This window comes from Protobothrops mucrosquamatus, unplaced genomic scaffold (genome assembly GCF_001527695.2).
Source record: "Protobothrops mucrosquamatus isolate PMUCROS unplaced genomic scaffold, P.Mucros_1.0 scaffold706, whole genome shotgun sequence".
In the NCBI taxonomy this organism is placed as follows: domain Eukaryota; kingdom Metazoa; phylum Chordata; class Lepidosauria; order Squamata; family Viperidae; genus Protobothrops; species Protobothrops mucrosquamatus.
Window position 1 is genome coordinate 204891 of NW_015386987.1, and position 26029 is coordinate 230919.

The 26029-nt window shown below is 37.0% G+C and overlaps 1 protein-coding gene across 1 annotated transcript in view; it reads left to right on the plus strand.

Annotated features, from left to right (window-relative positions):
• Nucleotides 1-15253, plus strand: part of IGF1 (insulin like growth factor 1) — a 46969-nt gene extending 31716 nt beyond the window's left edge. Inside the window, exons 3-4 of the mRNA XM_015818227.2 lie at nt 10185-10366; nt 15038-15253. Of these exons, the coding sequence (XP_015673713.1) occupies nt 10185-10366; nt 15038-15097 (242 nt within the window). The 3' untranslated portion in view covers nt 15098-15253. The remainder of the gene's footprint in view (nt 1-10184; nt 10367-15037) is intronic.
• The last annotated feature ends 10776 nt before the right edge of the window (nt 15254-26029 follow it).

Consider the following 26029-nt stretch of genomic DNA (forward strand, 5'->3'; position numbering starts at 1 on the left):
AAACTGCATATAATAATGGTGATATAAAATTAATTTTAAGAGGAAAAAAACCTGGGGATTTGCATCGTGAACAAAAGAACCCAAGAAAAATTAACCAGAGTAGTAGAATGTTCTCTTCCTTGACCTCCTATTGGGGAAAAAAAGTTTATTTCCAATAGCACTTACCAGCAATCCACTGCTATCCATAACGTATAGAGTTAGCCTTCCAATGTTGTACAATAAATAATTCTTTTGGCCACCTTCATGCACAAAGGACCCATTGTTCTTGATGCTTTGATAAATTCCAAGTGCTAGAAATAGAGCCAAGAACAACATGTGCACCCTTGGGCCTTTCTCCATTGCTGAATTAAAGTGCTATCCACCCATGCTTGAGTCAACAGTAAACTGTTGCCCCCATTGCCAATCCCTATCCTGTCTCAGTTGCATCTGTGGTGATTCACTGCAAATGGTGCAATGCACCTCCACAACATCATCTGACTTGGCTATCCTCCCCACTCCACACATTATCTGTTGGTAAGAAAACATCCACCAGTAACAGCAGTGAAAGAAATGAGAACTAACATCTTTGACCAGCTGATCCCTTCTCCAGATAAAAGAAAGGTAAACACTGAGAAGAGCCCAGGACCATAAAAAGAGCTGAATTACATACAGGTAGTCCTTGGCTTACCACTGCAAATAAGCCCCAAACTTCCATTCCTAAGCAAAGCAATTATTAAATGAGTTTTGCCCTATTTTATAGTCTTTTTTGCTAAGTTTTTTGGGGGGAGGGTTACAGTTGTTAAGTGAATCAAGTTGCCATTAAGCAAATCTGGCTTCCCCCATTAACTTTGCTGGTCAGAAGCCAGCTGGGAAGGTTAGAGAGGGTGACCACATGACACTAGAACAGGGGTAGGCAACCTTGGCTCTTTTGTGACTCATGGACTTCAACTCCCAGAATTCCTGAGCCAGCCACGCTGAGGGGAAAGGGAGAGGTTTCCAAGCTGAGCTATGCTGGCTCAGGAATTCTGGGAGCTGAAGTCCACAAATCATAAAAGAGCCAAGGTTGCCTACCCCTGCACTAGAACAGTGCAACTGTCATAAATATGTCAAGTGTGGAATTTTAATCACATGATCATGGGGATTCTGCAACATTCGTAAGTCACAAATCACTTTTTTCAGTGCCATTGTAATTTGGAATGGTCCCTTATGAACTGTTAGAAGTCAAGGACTACCTGTATTACTGCTTCTATTAAATGTTTTAACTAATAGCTACATCGGGAAGAAATGTGCAAGTATCAATTATTTCAGTTCACACTTCCTGGCTTTTGTGGGCAATGGCAATGGAGGGAAAATTAAACTATATTAGGGAAACAGTAGAGTAATAAACTGCTAATGGAGTAATAACAAGTATTGTGTCACTGTTGTGCATATCTTTAGGATTATTTTATATTTCTATAGAAATTGTCTTTTTTTCTACAAACTGAAAAAGCCTACAAAACATTAACATGATTGATGAGTTCTAAAAATCATTGAGCAATTTTAATATAGGTATATTGACTGGGAAAATTAGATCAGACATAAAAACAATTATGAAAACTTTTTTTCTGGATCAGGCTTTGGCTTCATCCATCTATTCTACAATTTATTATGTTTGTTTAAACCAGAGATGGAATCCAGCAAGAGAAAAGGATAGCTGCCAGTTAAAAATAATAATCACAGATATCTCTGAGAAACATTTTTAAATGTTCTTGGGATTCATGTCAAACTCTCAAAAAACCTGGACTAGACACAATGCAACAAAAAGGAAGTGCTATGATGACTTTTAGATACCAAACTATAGAGAGAAAATGAACTCCACTGAATGAGAGGGAGAGAGAGAGAGGGAGGGAGGGAGGGAGGGAGGGAGGGAGAGAGAGAGAGAGAGAGAGAGAGAGAGAGAGAGAGAGAGAGAGAATTCTTTCTTCTATAACCCTCTAAATCAGTGATGGCGAACCTTTTAGAGACCAAGTGCCCAAACTGCAACCCAAAACCCACTTATGCATCGTCGGGTGCCAGGTGAGCATGGCCCATTGGGTGGGTGTGGCCCATTGGGTGGGCGTGGCTGCGGTGGTAACGGCAGACTGGGTGGGACTAAAAAGTTCAATCAATCAATTCCAACTTTGCAAGAACTTTTTTTTCCCCATGAGACGTTGAAATTGACTGATTGATTGAACCTTTTTTTTTTTTGTACACGGCGGCGGAGGCCTAAAGTGAAAAGGTTTTAGAAAACCCAGCTGAAGGCCTAGGACTGAGGCGACGGCGCGCGTGCCCACAGAGAGGGTTCTGAGTGCTGCCTCTGGCACCCGTGCCATAGGTTCTCCACCACTGCTCTAAATGTTTATTATCTTGTCAGAGACAATATCAATATACCAGCTTTTACACATGAGATTAAAAGAGATAGTCTACTCCAGGCAGTCCCTTGCCTATCCAAAGTCTTCTACTTTTTGATATTGAGGAAAACATCTTTAAAAAAATACTTGGTATTTTTTTAAATGTGAATAGAAATAGAAATGTCCAGCTGCAAATTTCTATTGTGTTTAAGTGAACATAAGTTGTTCCCTTCCAGGCTTTTTCCCTCACTGAGGAAAGGTTGAGGACACACACTCCCCTTTATCCATTAAATGAGTCTGATCCCCACCCAAATATGGAGATTTCACTGAAAGATTGTTTTCTGCCTGATAGTCTCTCAGTCAATATCCCTCCATTGAAATTGCTCAAGAATTTTTTAGAAGTTACCAAGCCAGTTAATGTATTATACATTATTTAGTCTGCAGAAAAAGCCTGGTTAATTATGATAATTCCATAGAATTACACAATAGTAATCCTTTAGCAGACATTGCAGTGATATAATACTTATGTAAAAGTAGGGTAGGTTCCATAATTAATTCCAACATAACCTACAGGGTTTCCTCTGTGAGACCACATTCCTTAAACACTGAGAACTTTTAACATCATTGGAAAATCTTCTTTCACCAACTTTTTAAAACTTGAATGTTACAATGTTACAATCAAACAATGTATACCTATATTTTTCACCTGCCCAAACATAGATAAATGATGATAGATAGATAGATAGGTAGGTAGGTAGGTAGGTAGATAGATAGATAGAAATGTTAAAAGGCACTGATTTGCAAGGTTTTGCCATATGTTGGAATGTCCAGTTTCCATATTTTCAAATAAAATGTCTATTCATCTCCCTATTTCTCTATTTATCTAACAGCAGATATAGGATGCAATTGTTTGGATGACCATTAGACTGCAACAACAAAAAATATGGAAACAACAAGATGCATAAATTGTAACACTTTGCTGCCATCTAATGGTGATCCAGATTTGCAGCTCAGATCTGGTAGCCTTGTCTATCTTGGCACTTGGTAATACCCACTCTTCTTTGAATGCATATAGACCTTGTTTAATCCATGATAAAAGGTTAACAATCTGTGGTCTTTTGCCCACCTCTCCATTCTAACAATTAGCTGTAATATCTCACAAGATTGGAGTCAAATAATAATTTAAGGACTATAGACTGAAGTCACCATACGGTATAAAGGTACACAAGATTATGTCTTCTGGAAATGTAGAGTTCCAACTTCCAGAATCCTTTGCTGTCATGCTGATTGGAACTGATGAGAGCAGAAATCCAAAACATCTGGAAAGTACAAGGTTGTCTTCCATTGAAATCCTTGCTCCTCGAATCACAGGCTTTGCCATCATTTCTCTTCTCAAACAAATTTCCCTGAAGTTTGCCCTTTGCCTCAGGCATCAAAATAACCATTTCTAGGAAAAACGAGAAGGAAAAATATTCTCGGAAACACTTCAGAGTATAGTTCAACTGAAAATGCAGTAAAAGTGTGCAGTATATGTTAGCACTTCTTTTCAAATGATGAGATCAACATTATTATGATATTGATGACAGACTCATTTTTAAATAATACTCAGATTATTCATTTTCACCCAATTCTATATACTATTGACTTGACCCACATACTTGTTATATACAGTCTATAATCTACTAAACCAAGGATTGCTAAATAGTTTAATGTATTAACATTATACAACAAAATAACACTATCAAAAATCCCTATAAAAATATCTTGCCTGAAATATTTTCAAAGCCTTCTTAATGGCCAGCAATGTTATTCATTTCTATTTCAAGAGTAGCTACTGAAAAGATATCATTCTGAGTTGCCCCCATAAAGGCTACCAGAATGTACTGCAAAAATCCATAGGGTCACTAGATAACAGCACGAAGATATGGAAGACTTTAACTTTTCTGATTTTAAAGAATGGTAAAGTCATGCCAAAATTAGCACTCTCATAGGTGATGTAGATAGAAGCCAAAAATAGATTTGGGGTGGGTGGGATTAATATCTGAAATCTATAAAAGCTAGTCTCCAGAGCAGTGCTTCTCAACCTTGGCAAATTTAAGATGTGTGGACAGGAGGATGAACCTGCTGTTTAAATGTCTTTTATGGAAACAACTTCAGCTCTCGTATATCTGACAGAAAAATGAGCTGATGACAATGGTAAAGAGGATATTTCAAGCAAGGGAAAGAAAGCACTTCTGAATTACATCATTGCTCCTGCCCTATTAAAAGTGAAGCCCCTTTGCTACAGAAGCCAGCTACTGAATTCGTCAAATACTAACCCTGTTTTTTTTTCCCCAAACCACTAAAATTGTATGATTCAGTCTTGTGAGTCAGTCCAAATGTGGGCCAGAGATTTGATTACCAATAGATTAAACTGGGAGCTAACTTAACTTACATAACAGGACACCTCATGGGAGCTGACCAAAGGAATGGGGGAAATTCCTCTACGTGCCCTCTCCAGCCCCCAGCCCCAGCCTGGAAGTAATTTCTCTGAAGATAAATGCAGAGGAATTCATGTGCATTATACTATAGTCAGCCAAAGTCAGCTTAGACATATTAATACCATGGTTGACAATGAAGGCCAACAAGGGCCTTTTTAACTTGCATTATTTTGGCATCCTAAGAAAATAGCAGTGGCTTCCTAGAAGCTTCTAAGTTTAGAAGGATGTGTAACAAATTGAGATGTTATCAGAATGACAAAAACTTCTCCACGCTATACATACATACCTGCAAGGTTTTTATCCATGAGTATCCACAACACCTTGACCAAGGCAAACCAATGCCTCAGCTCTTCTGATCACCCAAGAAGACCTTTCGGCAGGGGATAGAGTGGCCAGATGCATGTTCAATGAAAAATTTAGCACCTGTGATGTTACCTAGTTTGGGTAATGAAACGTCTGCAAGAAAACAAGCAAGCTCAGAGAGAACCAATGACGCCTCAAAATTTTCATAGATGCTGACATCCATTAGTCCTCCAGATTATTTCAGATTTGCCAGTTCAAAGATGAGCTTGAAGAACCTCAAGAATACCTATTATTTTCATCCTTTACACAAAAGAGATTTTACCTCCCATTTTAAATAAGAATTATTCCAAAGGATCAGTTTCTCATGGGAATAGGAATCAAAATTTAGATTCCTAACAAACACCAATAATTATTTTAAGATATCTAAGTGGAATTAACATAGATGACTCTCTTAAAATATATTCCAATCCTGAGGTAATATTCATTTTTACAAGATGTTCTCCTCCCTATAGGTATTAAAATTGCCATCATTAATCCATGTTATACATGCAGAAAGGTTCAAATTTATCACAAACGTTATTTTTCCAGAAGTAAATAAGTAATGAAATCTGAATAAAAACAAGTTTGCTTTTACATATTTCCATGGACACCATATTGTTGTTCACAAAATATTAGTTATATTTCAATTTTATAACCAGAATATCTACCCCATTGTATAATCTCCCCAAATCCAGGTAGAAAATTTTAATTATACACATATAATATCTTATATTGAGCTCCCGTTGCCTGAATACTTTGAACAATAAAACTGATCAACCATTCAAAACTACATCTTGCAAGTAATTTTTCCATGTGCCTGATCTTGGTATAAAAATGTTGATCTCTCCAGATGTCAGAGGAATCATATAAACATTAAACCAACATGCTTCTACCTCAGGTTTAATTTTCAGTTGCGTAGAATAGTTCTAGGCACAGAGACAGTGATGTCCTAAGCCAGTTGGCCCTTCCCAGCAAAGCCAGTTTCAAGATAAATTATTTGAATAACAAACATTAACTCAGACAAAGGCCATTGATCTTGATCCTGGACACCCTGCAAAAATTCTGCAAAGTAGAATTGTTTTAATAGGAATTAGATTTGCGTGGTTTGATTCAGTGGGTTAATATTGTTAACCCAATTAAAGTTCAATGCCATTTATGACATTTGAATATACGTAATGAACACTGAATGCTTAGGGATTTGTTGAACGGGAAAGATTTGAATTGAATAGGAAGAGACATAGAATAGAATATCCTGAAATAAGGCATAATTAATTGGAACAATAAACAGCAAGATATGTCACAGCAAGATTCTGCTGCAGTTTAGTGGTATGAAATAATTTTGCATGCTACTTTTTTTGTTCATGTGGAAAAACCTGCTGAGTGGACATATATTTTTCTCTGGGGGCATATAGTAGCTTCCAGAAGAGGGGAGGGAAGAAGAAGAGAAGGAAAATTTGGAAGTAAAAATGTGGCTCCTAACAGACCATCCAATTTGATTTAGTCCCACACCAATATTGCTTTAAAAACAAATCTAGTGAAAGATTTCCAAGTGTCTTGTGTTGTTTGGCTCTTAACTAAGATGACTAGTTTGATACCATTTTTCTTCTTATAATCATGGCACATATCCTAACAGCAGTGCATGGTCTTACTCTATGGTTATGTTATATACTACTAGAGGAATTCACTGACTTGTAAAATTCAAAATAAATATCTTTTTTATATATCCTTTTCAAATCTATTGGACTTTATCAAGCAAATAGTTTGAAGGGCCCTGCTGACTAAATAGTCATGTTTATTTTATTAATAGAAAGGTTATGATCTATTAAACAGATACTCTTGGAATATTTATTTATTTATTTATATTTCATATCTCTTAACCATCCATCTCCCTCTTTACATATTATTTGTTCACATTTCCAGGATTCAGTGGAATTTACAGAATTCCTAAATATGCATGTATGTATATACATGTATGTATTATCTTGAGTTTGGTGCACCCTGTCGGCCCAAATATGGGAGAAAGGAATCTTTTGCCTGTAACAGCTCAAACTAGAGCCATCCGCAGGCTTAGCAGTCGCATCTGCGACATTATATGTGTTTTTCAAAATTTGGATTGCTAACAAAGAAAATTCCCTCTTGACCTTATCGGTAAAGCTTGAAAAATCAAGAAAAGTTGGTCTGTATGGGAAGACTCTAAGCTTGGACCCGACAGACGTACAATCCGTCTACATAATTGGAGATCCGGTGTCCAAGAAAGAGTGAAACAGTCGATACTCTGTGGGGAGAAGAATTATCTTGAGTTTGGTGCACCCTGTCGGCCCAAATACAGGCAAAAGATTCCTTTCTCCCATATTTGGGCCGACAGGGTGCACCAGACTCAAGATAATTCTTCTTCCCTGTCTCATAGCTGACAAAGTGAGAAAGAACCTGTGCCCTAGAGGTTAATACATCTGCCTAACATGCAGACAGCCCAGGTTCGAATCTCAGAAGGGTATGTCTGGTTGAAAAGAACTAAAAAGTTCGAAATGGCTATTCCAGTTCTCCCTTAATTCTTTGTTAGCAATCCAAATTTTGAAAAACACATGTATGTATATGTATTATGTGGAGGGGTCTGAGTAGGTACCTAGCTTGATTTTTGAGGCTGGACCTAATATAAGCCCTATCCCAAAAATAAGCCCTATTTTTGGGGCAAGCCGCATACTTAAAAATGAAGCTAGGGTGGGGGTAGGGGTGTGGAGCTAGCCCACGTGCCCCGCACCCACTTACCTGGCAGCCAGGCCTCTCCTCACTGGCCCACTTCTTCTGAGGCATCTTCTACAGCTAGGCCTGCATTTCTCAGTCACAGGCCTTTCTGGAAGGTCTGTGCAGCCAAGAACTGAGCTATGGATTCAAGACATAGCTCAGTACTCAGCTGCATATGCCTTCTGGAAAAGCCTAACTGCAAAATGCAGGCTGCAATGCAGCTGCAGAATGAAGCTGCTCCTTCAGCCCTAGAAGAAGTGGACCTGCTGTCGGTGCCAGAGGTAAGTAAGACATTCCCCCAAAACAAGACCTGGTGCCACTTTTGGAGGCAAAAATAAGACCCGATCTTATTTCCAGGGAAACACAGTATACAGATATGAATATGCAGGTAGTCCTTGACTTAGTAACTATTCAAAGTTCTGACCACCAGCACCCCTTCCAGTGGTCATATGATTGCATTTTGAGCAGTCACATTTACGACTGTTTGCAGGATCCCATAGTCATATGACAACAATTTATGACATTTTTGCCAGAAACCAATGTTTACTACTGGTTTCCAGCAAAAAATGCCCACTGCTAATGGGTTTGCTTATCAACTGCTGTTCACTTAACGACCACCGCATTCATTTAAAAATCACAAAAAATGTCATAAAATTGGGTTGGTCACACAGGTGCCTTGATTTGTAACTGTCATGACATATAATGGTACATATACATATACATACACAGACACATATACAAACATATATACATACACACAAATGTATATATTGTACACATATGATTATAGCCCAGTTTGTTGCATCAGGGTCCAGCCTTTTAATTAGCAACAGTAAAGCCATTAAACTTTGCTGTTCTAGCTCATTTGAAGTCTTATGAAAGCATAATGTTTACTTGATCATATTTTCACTGCCAAGGGAAGGGATATGAGGGATTTTCATTCTCAGAGGCCAAAACCACTTCACTTATCTTGGGTACTCTGTCAGTGTACTTGCTGACAAGTGCTGTTTATTGTGTAAGCAGAAACATGTCTTATATCCACCCGGGTTTTAGCGAGATGGTTTTATGGCAGTTTAATCCACTATGTGGATACAAGAGACAAAATGATAAATATATGTTTTCACACTGTTAGGAAAAAGTGTCATAATCAAAACCAAAGTAAGAATTGTTCAGCTTTGTATTTTCTAAGCCAGATTAACAGGGGTTTAGTACATACTATTAAAAGTGGGAGCACTATCAGGCACAACTGCTGTCTTACAGATTTTGGATCCAGTAGGAGCCCAACTTACTCCCAAAATTTAGGGTTAGAATTTTGAAGGACCACATATTTCCTCTTATAAGCTACTTCAGTCTGAATACTTCAAGGCCCCTGCTTTTTCTTCTCATACTTTTTCTTAATTTTAAAGATTAAGCGGGTTAGGATTGGACTACTCTTTAAACAAAAAATCATTCTGTTTAATATAAAGTCAACATCCATTGTTATCTTCAAATTAGATTAAATTGGTGAAATGCATCTACCTAGACATGCTCTTGGAAGTTGTAGTGAATTCAGAATGCAGCAGCAGGACTTCTGCTTAGTATTTCTCAGCAATATGTGATACCTACTCACTACCCTCTGTAGTTTTCTGAGTTAAATTCAAGGTGTAAAAATATAAATCCATATAAAACTTTTGGGACCCAGCTATTTGAAGGAATAACTTCTCCCTATGTGGTGAATTAGGACGTCTGATTGTCCTCTTGTCATGGGTGGTAGTCAAGAGGTAGGTTTGTCTAGAATCAGCTAAGAGAAGAGTGGTACCATTTTTTGAAAAATTCTCTCCCTGTCATTATTAGGATGGGCCCCTCTCCATCTTGCTTGAAGACAACATTAAATACTTATTCTTCTACTCAGAAGCTGTTATTTTAGACTGTAGTTTGGATACTTTATTATTGAATCTATAAATATTTGAGTTTTACTTCTTGTGTTTTTATTGTAATGTATGGATGTTATAATGGGTTATGATGCTTTGGGATAGCTGTGAGGTTAGTGATGTTGCTCTGGGTTGGGCTGGCCAGAGTGAATGGGGGAGAAATATGTTAATAAATTAGGAGACTTGGCTACTCCTATAGTTCTGTAAGTTATTGCTAGCACATTGATCCAATAAAGGATACAATAGAATTTGCTCTGTGTTTCTTATTCTGTGGTACAATGCACCTAATCATATTGTAATATTAGCAGAATGTTAAAGATTGTGTTATTTCTTTTACAATGACCACTTTTTGTTCCCTTTAGGTAAACCAGCAGGTTATGGAAGCAATAGACGTTCCTCTTCTACTAGGGGAATAGTGGATGAATGCTGTTTTCAGAGCTGTGACCTGATACGGCTGGAGATGTACTGTGCTCCTGTCAAGCCACCTAAATCTGCACGATCTCTACGTGCTCAGCGACACACTGATATGCCTAAAGCACAAAAGGTAGCTAAAGTGTAATCAAATTTTATCTGATTATTTGTTACATATGAGGATTTTCAGCATTGCTCCAAGCATGGGATGGACATATGGTTGCTCAGTGCCAGAAATCCAAATTTGATATCTATGGGCAGCTTTCATTTCCAAAATACTGTAGTCTTCCAATATTAAACAGAAATGGAACAGAAGACATCAGAAGAGAGCCACAGATATAACTGTACATTCCACATCTCTTTATCTCATCTATGTCTTTGCCTTCTTTTTCTTTCTCTATTAGTAGCTCCTGATAAATTATCAGTGTTATTTTGAAACATCCTGGTTTATTGTAGCCGTGCCTGACTTTTTTTTCTAATTAGCCACATTATTTCCCCATTCCTATCTAGCTTTCTTTCCTCTATCTCAAAAGACTTGACACTCTTGCTGAGAAGCAAGTCATTGGGTACTTTAGAAAGTATTGCCCTCCGCTTATGATTTACTCTCTAAGGATTGCTTATATGTGTGTTGATATCATCTTTTAGGAAGAAATTCTGCCACAGATTCCCTCCCACAGACCGGTACGCTCCCACAGAGCGGGCCTCCTCAGGGTGCCGTCGGCCAAGCAATGTCGGCTGGCGACCCCCAGGGGGAGGGCCTTCTCTGTGGGTGCCCCCACCCTCTGGAACGAGCTACCCCCCGAGATCCGGACAATCCCGGATCTCCTAACCTTCCGCCGCGCCCTCAAGANGAATTTTAAATAGGGATAATTTTTAATGATTTTAATAATGTCACAGCTACAAATATTTGGTTTTTAATTGGCTTTTATAGGGGAAATGTTGTGTGTGTTGTTTGTATTGTGTTATTTTAATATGCTGTGAGCCGCCCTGAGTCCCGTGGGGAGAAGGGCGGCATATAAATTATGAAAAATAAATAAATAAATAAATAAAGAAATAATGCTGCTTTAGCTACTTAATGGCTGGTAGTCATCCTTGAACTTTGCAAAGGATAGTTTACTAAAAGTCTCTAGTCCCAACTAACTTTCATAAACTTTGTTGTCCATTTTTGTATTGCCATCACCTTTCTGTCCATGTTTATGAAATGCCTGTGGTTGACCATTGTGTGACACTGAATGCTGGACTAGAAGGGACATAGGCTGATCCAACAGGACTCTCTGTTCTTATGTTCTTTTCTTAGGCTTCTGTCCAATGTAGTCATCTCAAAGTAAGTCTCGCTGAAATCAGCGGGATTTACTTCTGCTGCTGCCTACACATGGGATCAAGCACTGATCTTACAACTGATTTTTATCTGAACATTTTAGAGTCAGTTTTACTTTTTAAATTTTCCCCAGGCTTTAGAGTGGTCTAGAATTTAAATTAGTAAAATAAATAAATTGGCTTCTTTTAACAATCTTTTGAAGTCATGAGGATTCAGCTGTGGCCTTTGGGGCAGCTTGGCTACCATTACAATAAGGCTCAGCTTGTTGGTTGGAATGCAAGGAGGTCTCTTTATGAAAATCAACTGATGGAATAAGACCAAAGTCAGAAATGATTGTATTCTGTTAATACCACTAGCAGACAGAGAAGTCTCTCTCATTAGAGTAATGCAGGGTCTTCAAACTTGGCCCTTTTATGACTTGTGGACTTTAATTTCCAGAATTCCTCAGCCAGGCACACTGGCTGACGAATTATGGGAGTTGAAGTCCACAAGTCATAAAAGGGCCAAGTTTGAAGACTCCTGGAGTAATGCCAGAAAACAAACCAGATGCTTCTACTGATTTTAAAATGTCTCAAGTATTCATGTTAGTCAGAAACAGGGCTAATTAGACCAAACTCGCTTTTTTATTTTGCTTCTTTCTTCATTCTAATTGTACTCTGCTTTATATTCTAATGCGCATTCAAACTGACTCACAAATTTAATAAAAGGCAATAACATTTTCTAAAAAGAGGGAAAGTTAAAATTTTAGTTAAAATTATTGCTCAATTATTTAAAAATTAAAAATGTGATAAAACATCTGCCACCTTACAGGATTTTTAATGGCTTAAAGAGTGAAAACCAAACATCTAAAGGACTTCATTCCATTAAGTGGGAGTAATTTATTTATTAAACTATTTATTTATATGCCGCCCATCTCATCAAAGGCAACTAATGTGGGTGAACATTCTCTCCTAAGTGTTAAAAAGAAAGAATTTAATTTGTACAATCAGATTTTAAGCAGTGCTTTAAATATCCACAGCTTAACTTGTGCCTGGTAAGCACATGGTAAACAGTGAAAATATTTCAGTTCAGAGTTAATATGATGTCGGTATTTTCTTCAGCTTCTGCAAACTAGGTGCTGCATTTTGCACCAATTTAAACTTTTGTGTGTTTTCAAGGACAGCCCCAGGTGAATCATGCTGCAGTGTCAAAACTGAAGATAACCAAGGCAAAGACAAAATAAAGCACTGGATAAAATAAAGCACATTTGTGAAATTTATATTAAAACTTTCCTTCAGGAATTTAGTGATATACATGGCATTCTCTCTTTGTTTTTCCCCACAACAAGATTTGGGGTGACAAATCATTGCTCAATGAATTTCTATAGTTGAGGTGGGTTTCAACCTGGATCTCTTTAATTCTGCTCCAGCACCTTAACTATTATATTACACTGACTTTTATGTTATTAGTGGCTAACATATAATGCTTTGTCAGGTTAAGTTTATATTCTCCAAGGAATAGCATTCAAAATTCAATACAGTGTTATTACTGGACACACACTATCATATCATTTCACAAATTAAACTTGTTATAACTTTGTTATAGTTTGTTGTACAAGGTTTTCCATTGCAGACAAAAATAGCTGCAGCTAAACAACCAGGAGATTGGCATAGTCTCATAGGAACCATTTTTCTACACATTTCAACTAATCCTCAGCTACATGCCCAGAAAAGAGATTTTTTTGTTATTATAATGGGAGATTCATATGTAATAGTCTTAATTTTGGAGCATAGCAGCTTGAAATCTGTAAGTGGCTTTTAAATGTTAACTCTAACAACTTTAACAACTCCAACTCTATCAGTCTACCTACCTCCTGGCTTACTATACAGTAGGAGATGACCAGGCTTAGCCCGAGGGAGGAGTCTCTGCCCATGAGATCTAAGTCCAGCTCACCTTGAATTTCTTTCTATTGGTTCAGATTAATGTTAAGCTCCAGGGAAATCAGGAGATTCAGGCAGTTCAAATGTGTATAAAGTTTTATTGTAAGATGAAGGTCTCTACAATAATCTGAACTACTCACGGTCAAGGGAAATTAGCAGGAGTTAAGAATAAAAAGGAATTCAAGGTGGACTTAGATCTCTTGTGATGCATTTGGCTCCTCTCTCAGGCTCAGCCTGATCGTCTCCTACATATACTACATTCATGTTGGTGCTTCCAGGTTGAAAGGATTAGCCAGGGACATCACCGTTGCCTAGGGGACACCTGAGGGGGGTCCTTTCAGGTCCCTGTTATTTTCTAACTGAATTGGTACCTATTTATCTACTTTCATTTGCATGCTTTTGAACTGCTAGGTAGGCAAGAGCTGGGACAAATTGAGGGGGCTTATTCCATCATGTGGCTCCTGCTCTCGGGTTTGAACTGTGAAGCTGTTGACCTCTCAGTGGTCTTCTGATTCAGCATTCTAACCACATGAGCCACTGCAGCCCCTACTTTCCGGCCTAATTCCTTAGGACAGGAATAGGAAACTCTCTTTCACATTGTTGACAATATCTGGTAGCCCCCAGGTCCCTATTTCTGTTCTATGGCTTCAATATAGTCTTAGATTGCAATCTGTGAGTCAGAATAGGACTGAAACTGGCATGGTGAAACTGTCCCTTGCAAATTCTGAATTAAATCCTGATGTATTTCCAAATATAGTAAATTACCTTGGAAAAAATGGAAGTTAACACAGTTTAACCATACAGGCAAATAATGGGAAAAGACAAACTCTACCAAGGAAACTGCTTCCAGTTAGTATTTATAAATTTATTTATAATCAAATTTAAACAGCCGTTCATCTCACAAAAGCAACTCTGGGTGGTGAACAACAATAAAATAAACAACAGGGAAAAAAACCCAAATGTAAAAAATCAACATTAAAAGAAAAATGTTATAAAAACAAAATGTTGTAGAGCACGCTTCCCAAACTAGAAGCAATGCAGATGTAATATACTATATCTCCCATAGATCCAAACCACCATAATTGAAAAATAAAATTTATACAGTAGATAAACTTACAGTTTCAGGATTAGGACTTTTTGTTTAGCATGAAATGCTATACTCAATCAATGCAAAATCTGTCATAGCATCAGTGATAGTAATGAATTTTAACACAATTGAGTGACAAAAAGCTGTATATTACAAAATGTTACACACAAAAAGGTGTACATAAGGGGGCAATTTTATTAAATAAACATTGTATTTAGAAAAGCCATGTGTATGCTAGAGAAAATATCGACGAAAGCCAGAAGAATTGTTTGTTCTGAATCTGTGTTTTATTAGCTTGCAGAAAAATGATGGAAGAGAATTTTAAGTATTTAAATATGGACTAGATTTCAGTTGTGCCACTTGATATAAACTAGCTCATCTTCCCATTCAAAAAAATAGGAATAGAACTGCTGCAGTGTTCAATGACACAAGGACTGTCAACAGCGTTCACTTATACAATAATATGTCTTTTATTTTCAGGAAGTGCACTTGAAGAATACAAGTAGAGGAAGCACAGGAAACAAGAACTACAGAATGTAAGAAAATTCCACCCGTAAGAGTGAAGAATGAATGTGCCACCTGCAGGATACTTTGCTGTAAATAGTCAGACATTGGACAAAGCTAGAGTTCAATAAGTTTGATGAATTCTCCACTAATGGGCATTCTCCCTAGGAACAATGCATATCAACAGAAAGCCAACTCAGTGCTCAAACGGTTTCTGAGACTGGTAGATTGCTACTGTAATTGTTCACTTCCTGCTATAAAATGTCACAGTCCCACACCTCGTAAAAATCTTCTGCCCTCAAAGGGAGCTGCAAATGTAAAAGCCTTTAGTGGATTCAATTGCACTAAATTAATTTATGAACCCTGCTGTTGGAGTCAGTCACCAGCCTTATCTAAGTGGAGTTTACTTTTTTTTTACTTTTTTTTAAAATATTTGTTCTTCTAGATAAGCAACAGATTGTTTGTCTTGCAGTGTCTGATAACACTGTTTGATTTCCCTTCTATATTTGCACAGTTTGAAATTCCCAGTAGCAACAGCAGTAAAGTTAACACATTAATTTCACTACCGTAGTAGCTTTTTAACGGCACACGAGTCTCATGTGTTAATCTCACTCAGAGATCCTTATATGTTCCAAGATCCATAGAGAGTTCTTGCATATGTGCAAAACATTATTTTCTTCCACTGAGGATGTTACCACTCATATTGCATCCTTATGCAAAGCTAGAAAGAGCTTGTATATATTGGAACTCCCTGTGCAAACTCCCATATCTAAAACAAGCTTCTGGGTCTAGATTTTAAGATGGTCATTCCCCTGCCTATAACAGATGAAAATAGAAATATATGCAATTTGAAGAATATAATAATTTTTGTCGAGGTAAGCTGAGAGCACATATGAGCTCTCTTAAATTCTCAGTGACTTTCAGATAACTTATTCACAGCAATATAAATAACATGTCTTTTTCTTCCTTATAAGGCAATACGTAGAAATTTAGCATATTAATCATACACATATAACCAACAGTATGTAAAATCTCTTTAATAGTACAATGGTGCTATTCTGTAGCTTGTTTTATGAAAGGTCTGACCAAAACTGTAAGAGGTACAAGCAAAGTAGCATATTTGAAATGAGGTGGAGACAATGGCAAAGGTTAGGTAGAAGAGTTTGTTAAGAGATGCATGATTGATTTAAGGTTTCTAATTAATTAAAACATTAATATCGAAGAGTAATACAAGTAGTCCTCGACTTACAACAGTTAATTTAGTGACTGTTCGAAGTTACAATGGCACTTAAAAAAAGTGCCTTATGACTGTTTTTCACACTCCAGTGTCCTGGAGTCATGTGATCACCTTTTGCAACTTTCTGAGAAACAAAGTCAAAGCCAGATTCACTTAACAACTTTGGCAAGAAAAGTTGTAAAATGGGACAAACCTCACTTAACAACAGAAATTTTGGGCTCAGTTGTGGTTGTAAGTCAAGGACTACCTGTACTAATATCCAACAGAAAGGATATTTACGATTCATGGTACTGTGAAAAAGCTACGATTTTAAAACCACCTTTGAAAAGATTGGGGCTTTTCAGCAACAAGGAGGAAAAGTGGAAGAGCTTCCCAAGACTCTTAAAAGTAGTGTGGTTGTGATAGAAAAAGAAGACTGCAGGATACTATAGCTTGACTTCCTTTGACATGTGAAAACAGCAACTGCCCTACACTATCCTCGCTAAGATAGCAACCTAGTACAGTACTACCTTATTTATATGGCAATATGCTCAGGAATTTTAATTTAGGGCAAGCCAAAATTGAATATTAGCTACTGAATTTAATTTAATTTCAACCAATGATATTTTAAAACCTTAGAACCAGAAAGAAACTTGGAGATCCTATGGTCTACAGTGTCCTCAGTTCAGGATGCAACTCTAGAAAGGGCTCATGAAGTTGATGCCTAAATGCACGGAGTGGAAAAGAGAAATATGTGGCAAAATTTGCTTTACCTGTTACTGTTTTTGGTTAACAATACAAAGTGGTGCTATTGTTCTGCTTGAGAAAGTACTTGAATAACAAAGACATAGAACAAACCATAAAAAAAGTTTTTACAATAAGCAAATTGCACATGTAGAGATTGTACTTAAAATTGAAATATGTTTAGCCATAACTTTTCAACTTTTTAGATTATAGAAAGGAAAGATTTTATGAACTGAGAGGCTAGCCCAATTTAAAACAAGAAAATTAAATTTGAAATGAATACTAACACTTACATATATTGACTCTTAGGAGATAAAGGATGATATTAAGCACATACTTAACTTCCATTTGTTGCAATGGACATGGTATCATGTCCATTGCATGATGGGATAATTAGATATTGCACTGCAAAAAATACTGTTTTAGATCCCAATCCAGCACATTAAGTGTGAGTAGAGCTTCAAGTATGGAACTCCTTCTCTGGGAGGTAGCAAAAGAACTTGAATCTACTGTATATTGTCCTTGAGCAGGGGTTGGACTAGAAGACCTCCAAGGTCCCTTCCAACTCTGCTATTCTGTTATTCTGATCACACTTGCGTAGGCCTATTATTGTGAAATTATCAAGATGATTTCACAATGAAATATTTTCAATTCACAACATATCTCTCATTTCCTGTCCTGAAAAAGATTATATGGAAATCCATTTCGAACTTGGACACCTAAGAAAAAAAGGGGGCAGCTCCATGAGAAAGAGTTGAAAATGTATGGCTAATATTTTATGGAGCCTAAGTTATGTATGATTGTGTGTTTGTGTGAGTGCACATGCCTGTATCTTGATCCATGTGTATGATTTTAAATGGTAATTTCCATACACTTTATCTCGTGAAAAAAATAACATTTTAATTTCCAGGATTGTTCTTTTTTTAATGAAAGTTAACCCAATTAGAGATCATTTGAAACAAAGTAGGGAATGTTTTTGTATAAAATATAAGCATTTATTCATTTTTAAAACTACTTTTAAAGCAGAAGTCCCATCCCACTGATTTGGGACCAAGACCTTTTATATGAAATGTGATTATACAGTTATATAGGACTGCTCTCTTCATCTGGAAATAAATTGAATAATTCATTAAACAAACAAATAAATGAATCAGCAAACTGACTCCTCCTTTAAAAATAGCACTACTTCTACACAAAACTGCCACATATATTTTAAAGATAATTTAAACAAACATTTTATTGTTCTGATTGCAAATAGGCACTCTAATGTAAATGCCTGTGGGTTTAGGGATTATTTTTAAAAGGGGGATCAGATTTCTTTTATTTTTGTCAAAAGTTTTAGTTATTTAATAAGTCACATATCTCCCTTTGTGACTTTTCTGCAGAAGTAATTTACTTCAGTTAAATCATATTCAGTAAATCATACACATCACATTTTGGTCTTGAAAGAGAAGCAACTCTATCTTCAGACCGTGTTCATTTTTATTTTATCACATTTTTGCTATCACAGCAATGCAGTCTTATTTTAACTTGATTTTTATGAAGGAAGTTATAAGATTATTTGAAACTTGGCTACAAATAATATAATACATAGATATTATGAATTATGGACAATGTTTTCATTTGGCTGGAAGATCTAAGACTAGACATGGATAGATAATCTCTCCTCACTCCCTTCCATTCAAGTAAATTGTAACTAAGAACAAGTAGCCTCTTAGATATCAATTTAGTTCTAGTTAAGTTTAGCTGACCTGGGACAATAGATTTTCATAGGCTTGAAGGCAGAATTATAGAAGTAACATTGCCCATAGAGAAACATCTTTTTTATGCTACAAGTTGTCCTTACTAATGACTTTAACTGGGACCTGAGTTCTATCACTAAGCTAAGCAGTCATTATATGAAACATCTCATGACCATACTACCTAGAGATGGCAGTTCCAGTAGTTCCAGTTGTGGTCATTAGGTGAGGACTGCATTGTCATAAGGCAAGGACCTCATGATTCTCCTGTCCTGTCACACACCTGCTTATCTCTTCCTCATCTCTGCCCTTTTGGTCACCCTGCACTCTGATCCCCACTGGAGACCTCATGAAGGGCCAGCAGTTGCCTCGGCCAAACAGCAGGAGGAGGAAGATATTAAAGGTCAGCTGTGCATGGCAGGAGTAGGTGACAGTGGGTGGAGCAAAAGGGCAGAAATGGGGAGAGGTAGGCAGGTTGGGGGAGTTGAAGTGCACATTGTGGTCTTTAAATTCAGGCAGGTTGCCAAGTGCTCCAGTTTTGATCACATGAACATGGGCTTCATGTGTTGCAACAGCCATATCTTTGAGGACCAGTCAGAGCTACCACTTGTTCAGTTTTATCATAACTTTAAATCAGGGGTCCCCAACCCCCAGTTTGTGGACCAGCACCAGTCCATGGCATGCCAGAAACTGGGCTGCGGAAACAAGCAAAGCCCCATCCATGGGATGCAGCCAGCACACGAAAGCATGCCCCCACCAGTCCGCGGATAAATCTTTTTCCACAGAACCAGTCCCTGGTGCCCGAAAGGTTGGGAACCGTTGCTTTAAATGGTTGCTGAACAAATGATTGTTAAGTGAGAACTATCTGTACTGCTTATTATTCCTCTGTAGCTTGGTTCTTTTTCTGAGCAAGGTCAGACATTTTCAAACAAAGCGCCTTCCTGCAGATACTAGTTTTTCTTTCATTTTCTAAAAAAAAAATGTATTTGGCACATCAGTTTCAATTTTTATAGAATTACTTCTTACATATAAAAAATTAATTGGACAATAAACCAGGGCTCGGGTGAGCACTACATTTGTTGGAAATAAAGAATTCATGAACTTACAGTAGATGACTATAGGTTATTTAGTGGTTATACTATAGGTTAAATGTTACAAGATGCAAGAGGACAAGACAGCAAAATATATTCTGGCAGAGCTCACTTAACAACTGCACTGTTTGTCTACGGAGATTCTCAGTCATCCAGGTCATGGTTGTCCCAAAGGGGCTTTTTTCAGGAGACAACTGGACTTTCTTGTTTTTCTTTAAATGCCTTTTGCTTCTCGTCCAAGAAGCTTCTTCAGCTCTGATTACTATCTAGTCAGAGCTGAAGAAACTTCCCCACCATCCAGTGTTTCTCAACCTTGACAATTTTAAGGCATGTGGACTTCAACTCCCAGAATTCCACAGCCAGCTATGCTGGCTGTGGAATTCTGGGAGTTGAAGTCCACATGCCTTAAAATTGTCAAGGTTGAGAAACACTGATTCTAGGCAGAGCTGAAGAAACTACTTGGATGAGAAGTGAAACATCTTCAAACAAAAACAAGGAAGTCCAGTTGCCTCCTAAAAAAGCACCTTTGGGACAACTGCACTGTTTAGCAATTGCTTCAGGTTACTACAGCACCAAAAAAAGTCATTTTACAACCATTCCTACCATTTACAACCATTACAGTTCCTTCTGTATCCATTTGTATGTGTGCATATTGGATTCTCTGCCATTTTAAACTACTCTTCTTTTTTTAAAAAAAAAGTATTGGTCATTCTCTCTCTTATTGGCTCTCTAGCTTGCCACACAAACATGTATTTTAACATTTGCCATTATTAACATACATAACCCTTGACCTGTAATATGAAGAATAGGAAATCCTTAACATTCAAAACACCATTTGATTATAGCACTTATCCTTGCTGACCATTAGCCAGGATAATAGTTCATCCTTAGCCTTGATGTAGAGAATGACATAACAAGGAGCGGAACTATAATTTCAGTGCTTATCTATTTACATAGAAATCAATTACCCAGCCATGCAAAATTTAGAAAAAGTGCCTGACTGCAGTGGCATCTTGTTAGAAATGGAGAAGACAATTTGTCTTAAGCTTCTAGTGTAATGAGGTCTCATATCAATCAGTAATGCTAAATCCATTTATTGGTGAAGCCCTTAGAAGTCGTATAAGTGGCTACCGTGATCTACATGGCCATAGCAACACTTTTGCATGTGTATTTCCCCAGCAAAATTACTGTTTGGATATTGATCAAGTGCAATTCACTCTTGCTTGGAGATCAGTACAATAAACTGCAGTGAATCCTTGTTTAAAGAGGCAAAAAGATATATAAATAATGTTTGTTGTGACTAACTTTACAAATCCCACTGAATTCAGAAGTATTTAATTGTAACTACCACCTTATAGTATATCCAATCCACTATTTACCTTATGGCACCAATATCATATTCAGTATTTTCCTGCAATAGTGTTGTAACTTGGACTGGATTCCAATATGAACGATATAGAATTTTTTTTTTCTCAGCTGTTGTTTCTCTACTATCTTTGCCACTTATTTTCTGCTCTACTGCAGAATGGAGTGTTAACACGCCCCAACTAAACATCACCATCAATGAACTTTCTAAATAGACTTAATTATGAGTGTTTACCTATTACAGGACATGTAAATGTTGCACTGAGAAACTGAAAAAAAAAAAAATAGAAAAAACACTGAGGAAATAATTGAAATATATGAAGGAAGGGTGGATGCCTTCTTAAATGAACTGATGAAATTATCGACTTTAGCCTTTTTTGGATAAAATTGCATTTAGTAAAACAAGTTAGTGAAATATTATGCAAAAGAGGCTGGATCTCTTACTTAAGTCAAATAAATACATTTATTTAGAGTCAGAGCTGATCCATATCAGCACTAAATGACAATTTGGCAACTTCAGTATATTAATCTCTTTTCCATATGTGTCAATACCTTGCAAATTGTGGGACATTCTCTAGAAGGGGAGGCGGGGGAGAGAGAGAGTTGCATAGTATTTAAGATGCAGAAAAGCTTCATCTGAACCCAGAAAATTCCATCAGGAAAAGTGGTTTGTGGATTTCAATCTAGATATCTATTGACTAATTATTTTTGTTCAAAACTTGAAAAGGAAAAAACAACAACAACACATCATTGCTATTTGTTTACAATGTTTTGCTCTGCAAAATATAAGCATAGCAATAGCACTCAGTTATTATACTAATCTGAAGACTTCTCTGCTAGGCCTGGGTTTGGGAAAAAAGCTCCATACATGTCACTAGTTTTGTGTGCCTGGTCTTAAGTACTGTTGCTTTTTTTTTCTTGTAACCATTCCATTAACTTAAACGCCTATTTCCAGACTGTGTTGTAATTTAGGTTTATTTCCCCTTGCAGCCCAAACCCCAAAGCGCTCCACCGACACAAGCCACATTGAGGACCAGAATCTTAAGCAAGGAACTTGCCTGCATCAAACTAACCCATGGGCAAGTTTCCTGACAATAGAGAGTAAATGACAACAACTTTTACTTTGAGGTATGACAGAGTGACTCTTGACACATTTCTCACCAATTCAATTGCATCCCAAGAAGAATATCAAAACTACCAGCTGGTGTCTTATGGCATTTTTTTCGGAATTAGTGTTGCTACCTAAAAGAAAGATTCTTCAGTGCAAGATGTGTATTTCCTTTATTTAAAAAAAGTCAGAATGTAATATTGGGTATGTTTTACATACGTCAGAGAAAGTTTGAAGTGAGGCATTTTTGATGCATCCCAGGAGGTTTCAGTAACAAAACCTGATGCACATTTACAATATCACTTGCCTCTAACCACTACCTTTTTGCCTATGTCCTGCATAATCTTCTCTGCCAGCTAATATGACTGAGGACTGGCTTACACCTACGTGGATGACCTCTTACAAATCTAGCATAAGTAGCCCTCCAATTTATGAATATTCTTATTTTTTTTAACTGCCAAGGTGCTAAATGTTGAGATTAATGTTGATGTATTTCCCTTGTGGTCATATTTCTCCCTTGTGATCAAGGAGAGAAGCACCCTAGAACTAAGGATAAATTTTCTGACAGTGGGAACAATAAACCAGTGGAACAGCTTTTCTTCAGAAGTTGTAGGTGCTCCATCACTGGAGGTTTTCAAGAAGAGATTGGAAAGCCATTTGTCCAGAATGGTGTAGATCTCCTGTCTGAGCATGGGGTTGGACTAGAAGACCTCCAAGGTCCCTTCAAACTCTGTTATTCTGTTATTCTTTTAGTTTTTTCCTAAATCCAAATTCATCAAATCACTTCAGATCATGCAAGTTCTTCCTAAGTGAATGCAAAATGCATGAGCATAAATTTTTGTGCAAAAGGCTATCCATGCTTAGATTTCTAGTTTACCATTTTCTCCCTTGTGTTCCCTCAGAATACAAACTGTCATGACTTCATGACAAGTAAATAATATTTCATACTATGTATGTAACATAAGTATGTTGCAGAATTTCCTATTCCATGGCTATCAAATACTACTCATCAGTTATTCTCTCTATTTAGCACTCATTAGTTGCACACAGACACATAAGAAATCCCAACAACCAAAGTTTTATTGCTTGTACAAAGAAGGGGAAAAAATCTCACCATTTCGCAGGTCACTCAGAATCATTTAGCCCATGTGCCAACTCTGTCCAAAAAGTTTAGCCCGGTAAACATTGTTCCATAAACAAATAGCATACTCATGCGTCTTAAAAGCTTTTTAGTGTTTATCATGATAGGTCCAAAAATTCTCAAAAGCTAGCTGTCTGATTTCCACTTTTTTTTTTGCATTGTATCTCTACAATTTAATTGACTGCAGTTCTTTTTTTAATGGACTCAGTCATACTGTATTGAATGAAAGCAAAAGCAATCTTTGGTTTGTAGAATGTATGGAAATATTTGCAACCCTCTTGGAACAAAATCAAAATGTGAAACATTACTGTAAGAGGGTACCTTTCTAATGTATTTGTATGTATAGTTTATACCTCTGTGAGGTTGAATAAATAATAATGGTTAATAAATATCTCTGTCTCAGCATCTTCTGTTCCAAATAACTCTTGATTTCTTTACTCATAACCTGGTTGCTTTAAAACATACTTGGAGTATTTCTGGCTTTCCATCAGCCTGAGCCAAGACTACAATTTTATTGCAAACCAGCCTTCCGTAATCTGGTATTCTCCAGATCTGTTGGATAGCAATTCTTAAAAATCCTTCCGTCAGGATGATGGAAAAGCACAGGGAAGTGGAAAAGTGACATAATTTAGACCTCATAGCTGTTGGCTGTTGATGAGAACAATGGCAGCACCTGGGATACTCCATACTTTGATTGTTGAATATGATGCTTCCTACCCTTTCTAATCAAAAGCTGCAGATAAACATAATAATGTATGCTTTTGATGACAGGAATAGAGAAAAAGCTCCGAAATTCCATAGAATTCTTCTTAAACACTATTGTCCCAATGATACCACCTTAATCTGCTTAGTTTTACCATTTCTGCAAGCAATAACTGAAGGCATACAACTGTTATTATGTCAGCACAATTTCATCTTCCACTAAGTTTGAATTTCTACTCACTGTGGATCGAAATTAAGAAAAAGATAGCTGTGCAGTTGAAGCAGTGATCAGCAGTGACTTTAAATTAATTTGAACAAGAGCTAATCTGAGGCCAACTTCTCCTAAGGGTCAGAATGCATTTTTGAAACATTACTCTTTCTAAAAGCAAATTCAGATGGTTGAATGCCAACAGAATTTAAGCCAAAACAGAGGCCCTCAGAAGTATCATCATGCTTTAGAAAAATCTGAGGTTTGCAGAAATACAACAAATTTTCTAGGAGAAGAAGCCTAACATGATAAAAAATAAAATATATTCCCATTTTTTTAAGATCATATCTTTCAAATTATAAACCATATAAAAAGGTAAAGGTTACCCTGTGCAGTTGTGTCTGATTCTAGGAGGCGGTTTTCTTCCCACTGAAGTGGTACCTATTAATCTACTTGCATTTACATGCTTTCGAACTGCTAGGTTGGCAGGAGCTGGGGCAATAACAGGAGCTCAACCTGTCACGCAATGCTCAGGTCTCAAACCTGGGCTGTCAGCTTTCCAGGTGGCAAGCTCGGCCTCTTTAACCCCTGAGCCATCGCACTCCCATAAGCCATATATCCTATCCAATAATGGTGAATTCCAGGTCATACAAACCGACTTTTTGTTAAGTGTTCAGCATATAACATAAAATAATGATGCACAGAGGAAAGTTTTGATGACTTCATCATCAAAAGATGCAGGAAGGACCTAAAGAGAAACACTGAACAGAAACACCTGACATAGACAACTACCAGCAAAACTGGCTCCCAATGAAAGCCACAGATACAAGACATATGACCTGTGGCTTATAAGGAAGCCCAGATAAGGACATATACAAATATTTACAGAATATATACAAATATTTACAGTATTAATGTGCATGAATACTTTGATGGAAAATGGTTCCTTGAAAAAAAAAGTTAATATGAAAAATAAATATCCATCATATATTTCTTTATCAAAATCATACATTACAATTTATATTTCTTCTAGTAAACAATTTGCCAGCTAACATTCATGTATTCGTATAAATGATTCTATTTAAATTTATTTTGAAGTAAGTCTCAAGATATTTTATGGTTTTTTCCCCTTAGCAAGTGTGTTCAGAATTGTAACTTTACCATCAATATCCTTTTTGATATTGGCAACAACTGGATAGAATTATTTCTGTTACACCTGACTTGAAAAAATCCTGAAAGTATCCATTTGCTGAAATGGGAACGAAGACTCTGGATGATGATGATTCTTGTAGATGGGAATGGAACCATCACATATCATGCCCTATTCCTAACTCAGAGACTTATTCTAGCAATATTGCATGATGATCAATGGCATACAAGCATTAACATCTGGGGTGTGATCCTATCTATGTAACTCTATGTGATTTATACATCCTCAGAGGATCATGTGTCTGTGCAGAGTTGTACCCAGGCTCATGTTGCAGTACTATATTAGCCCCTTTCTGAATGTAAGTAAAAGGGATGTAAGTATAGCCCTTTTACTGGAATTTGCTTCCAGAAAAGGCATTCACCACATTTCTCTCCAGTAAAAATAATTTGAGGAAACAAGACTATTATATTTGCAACACTATCCAGGACTTTACTGTTATATCCA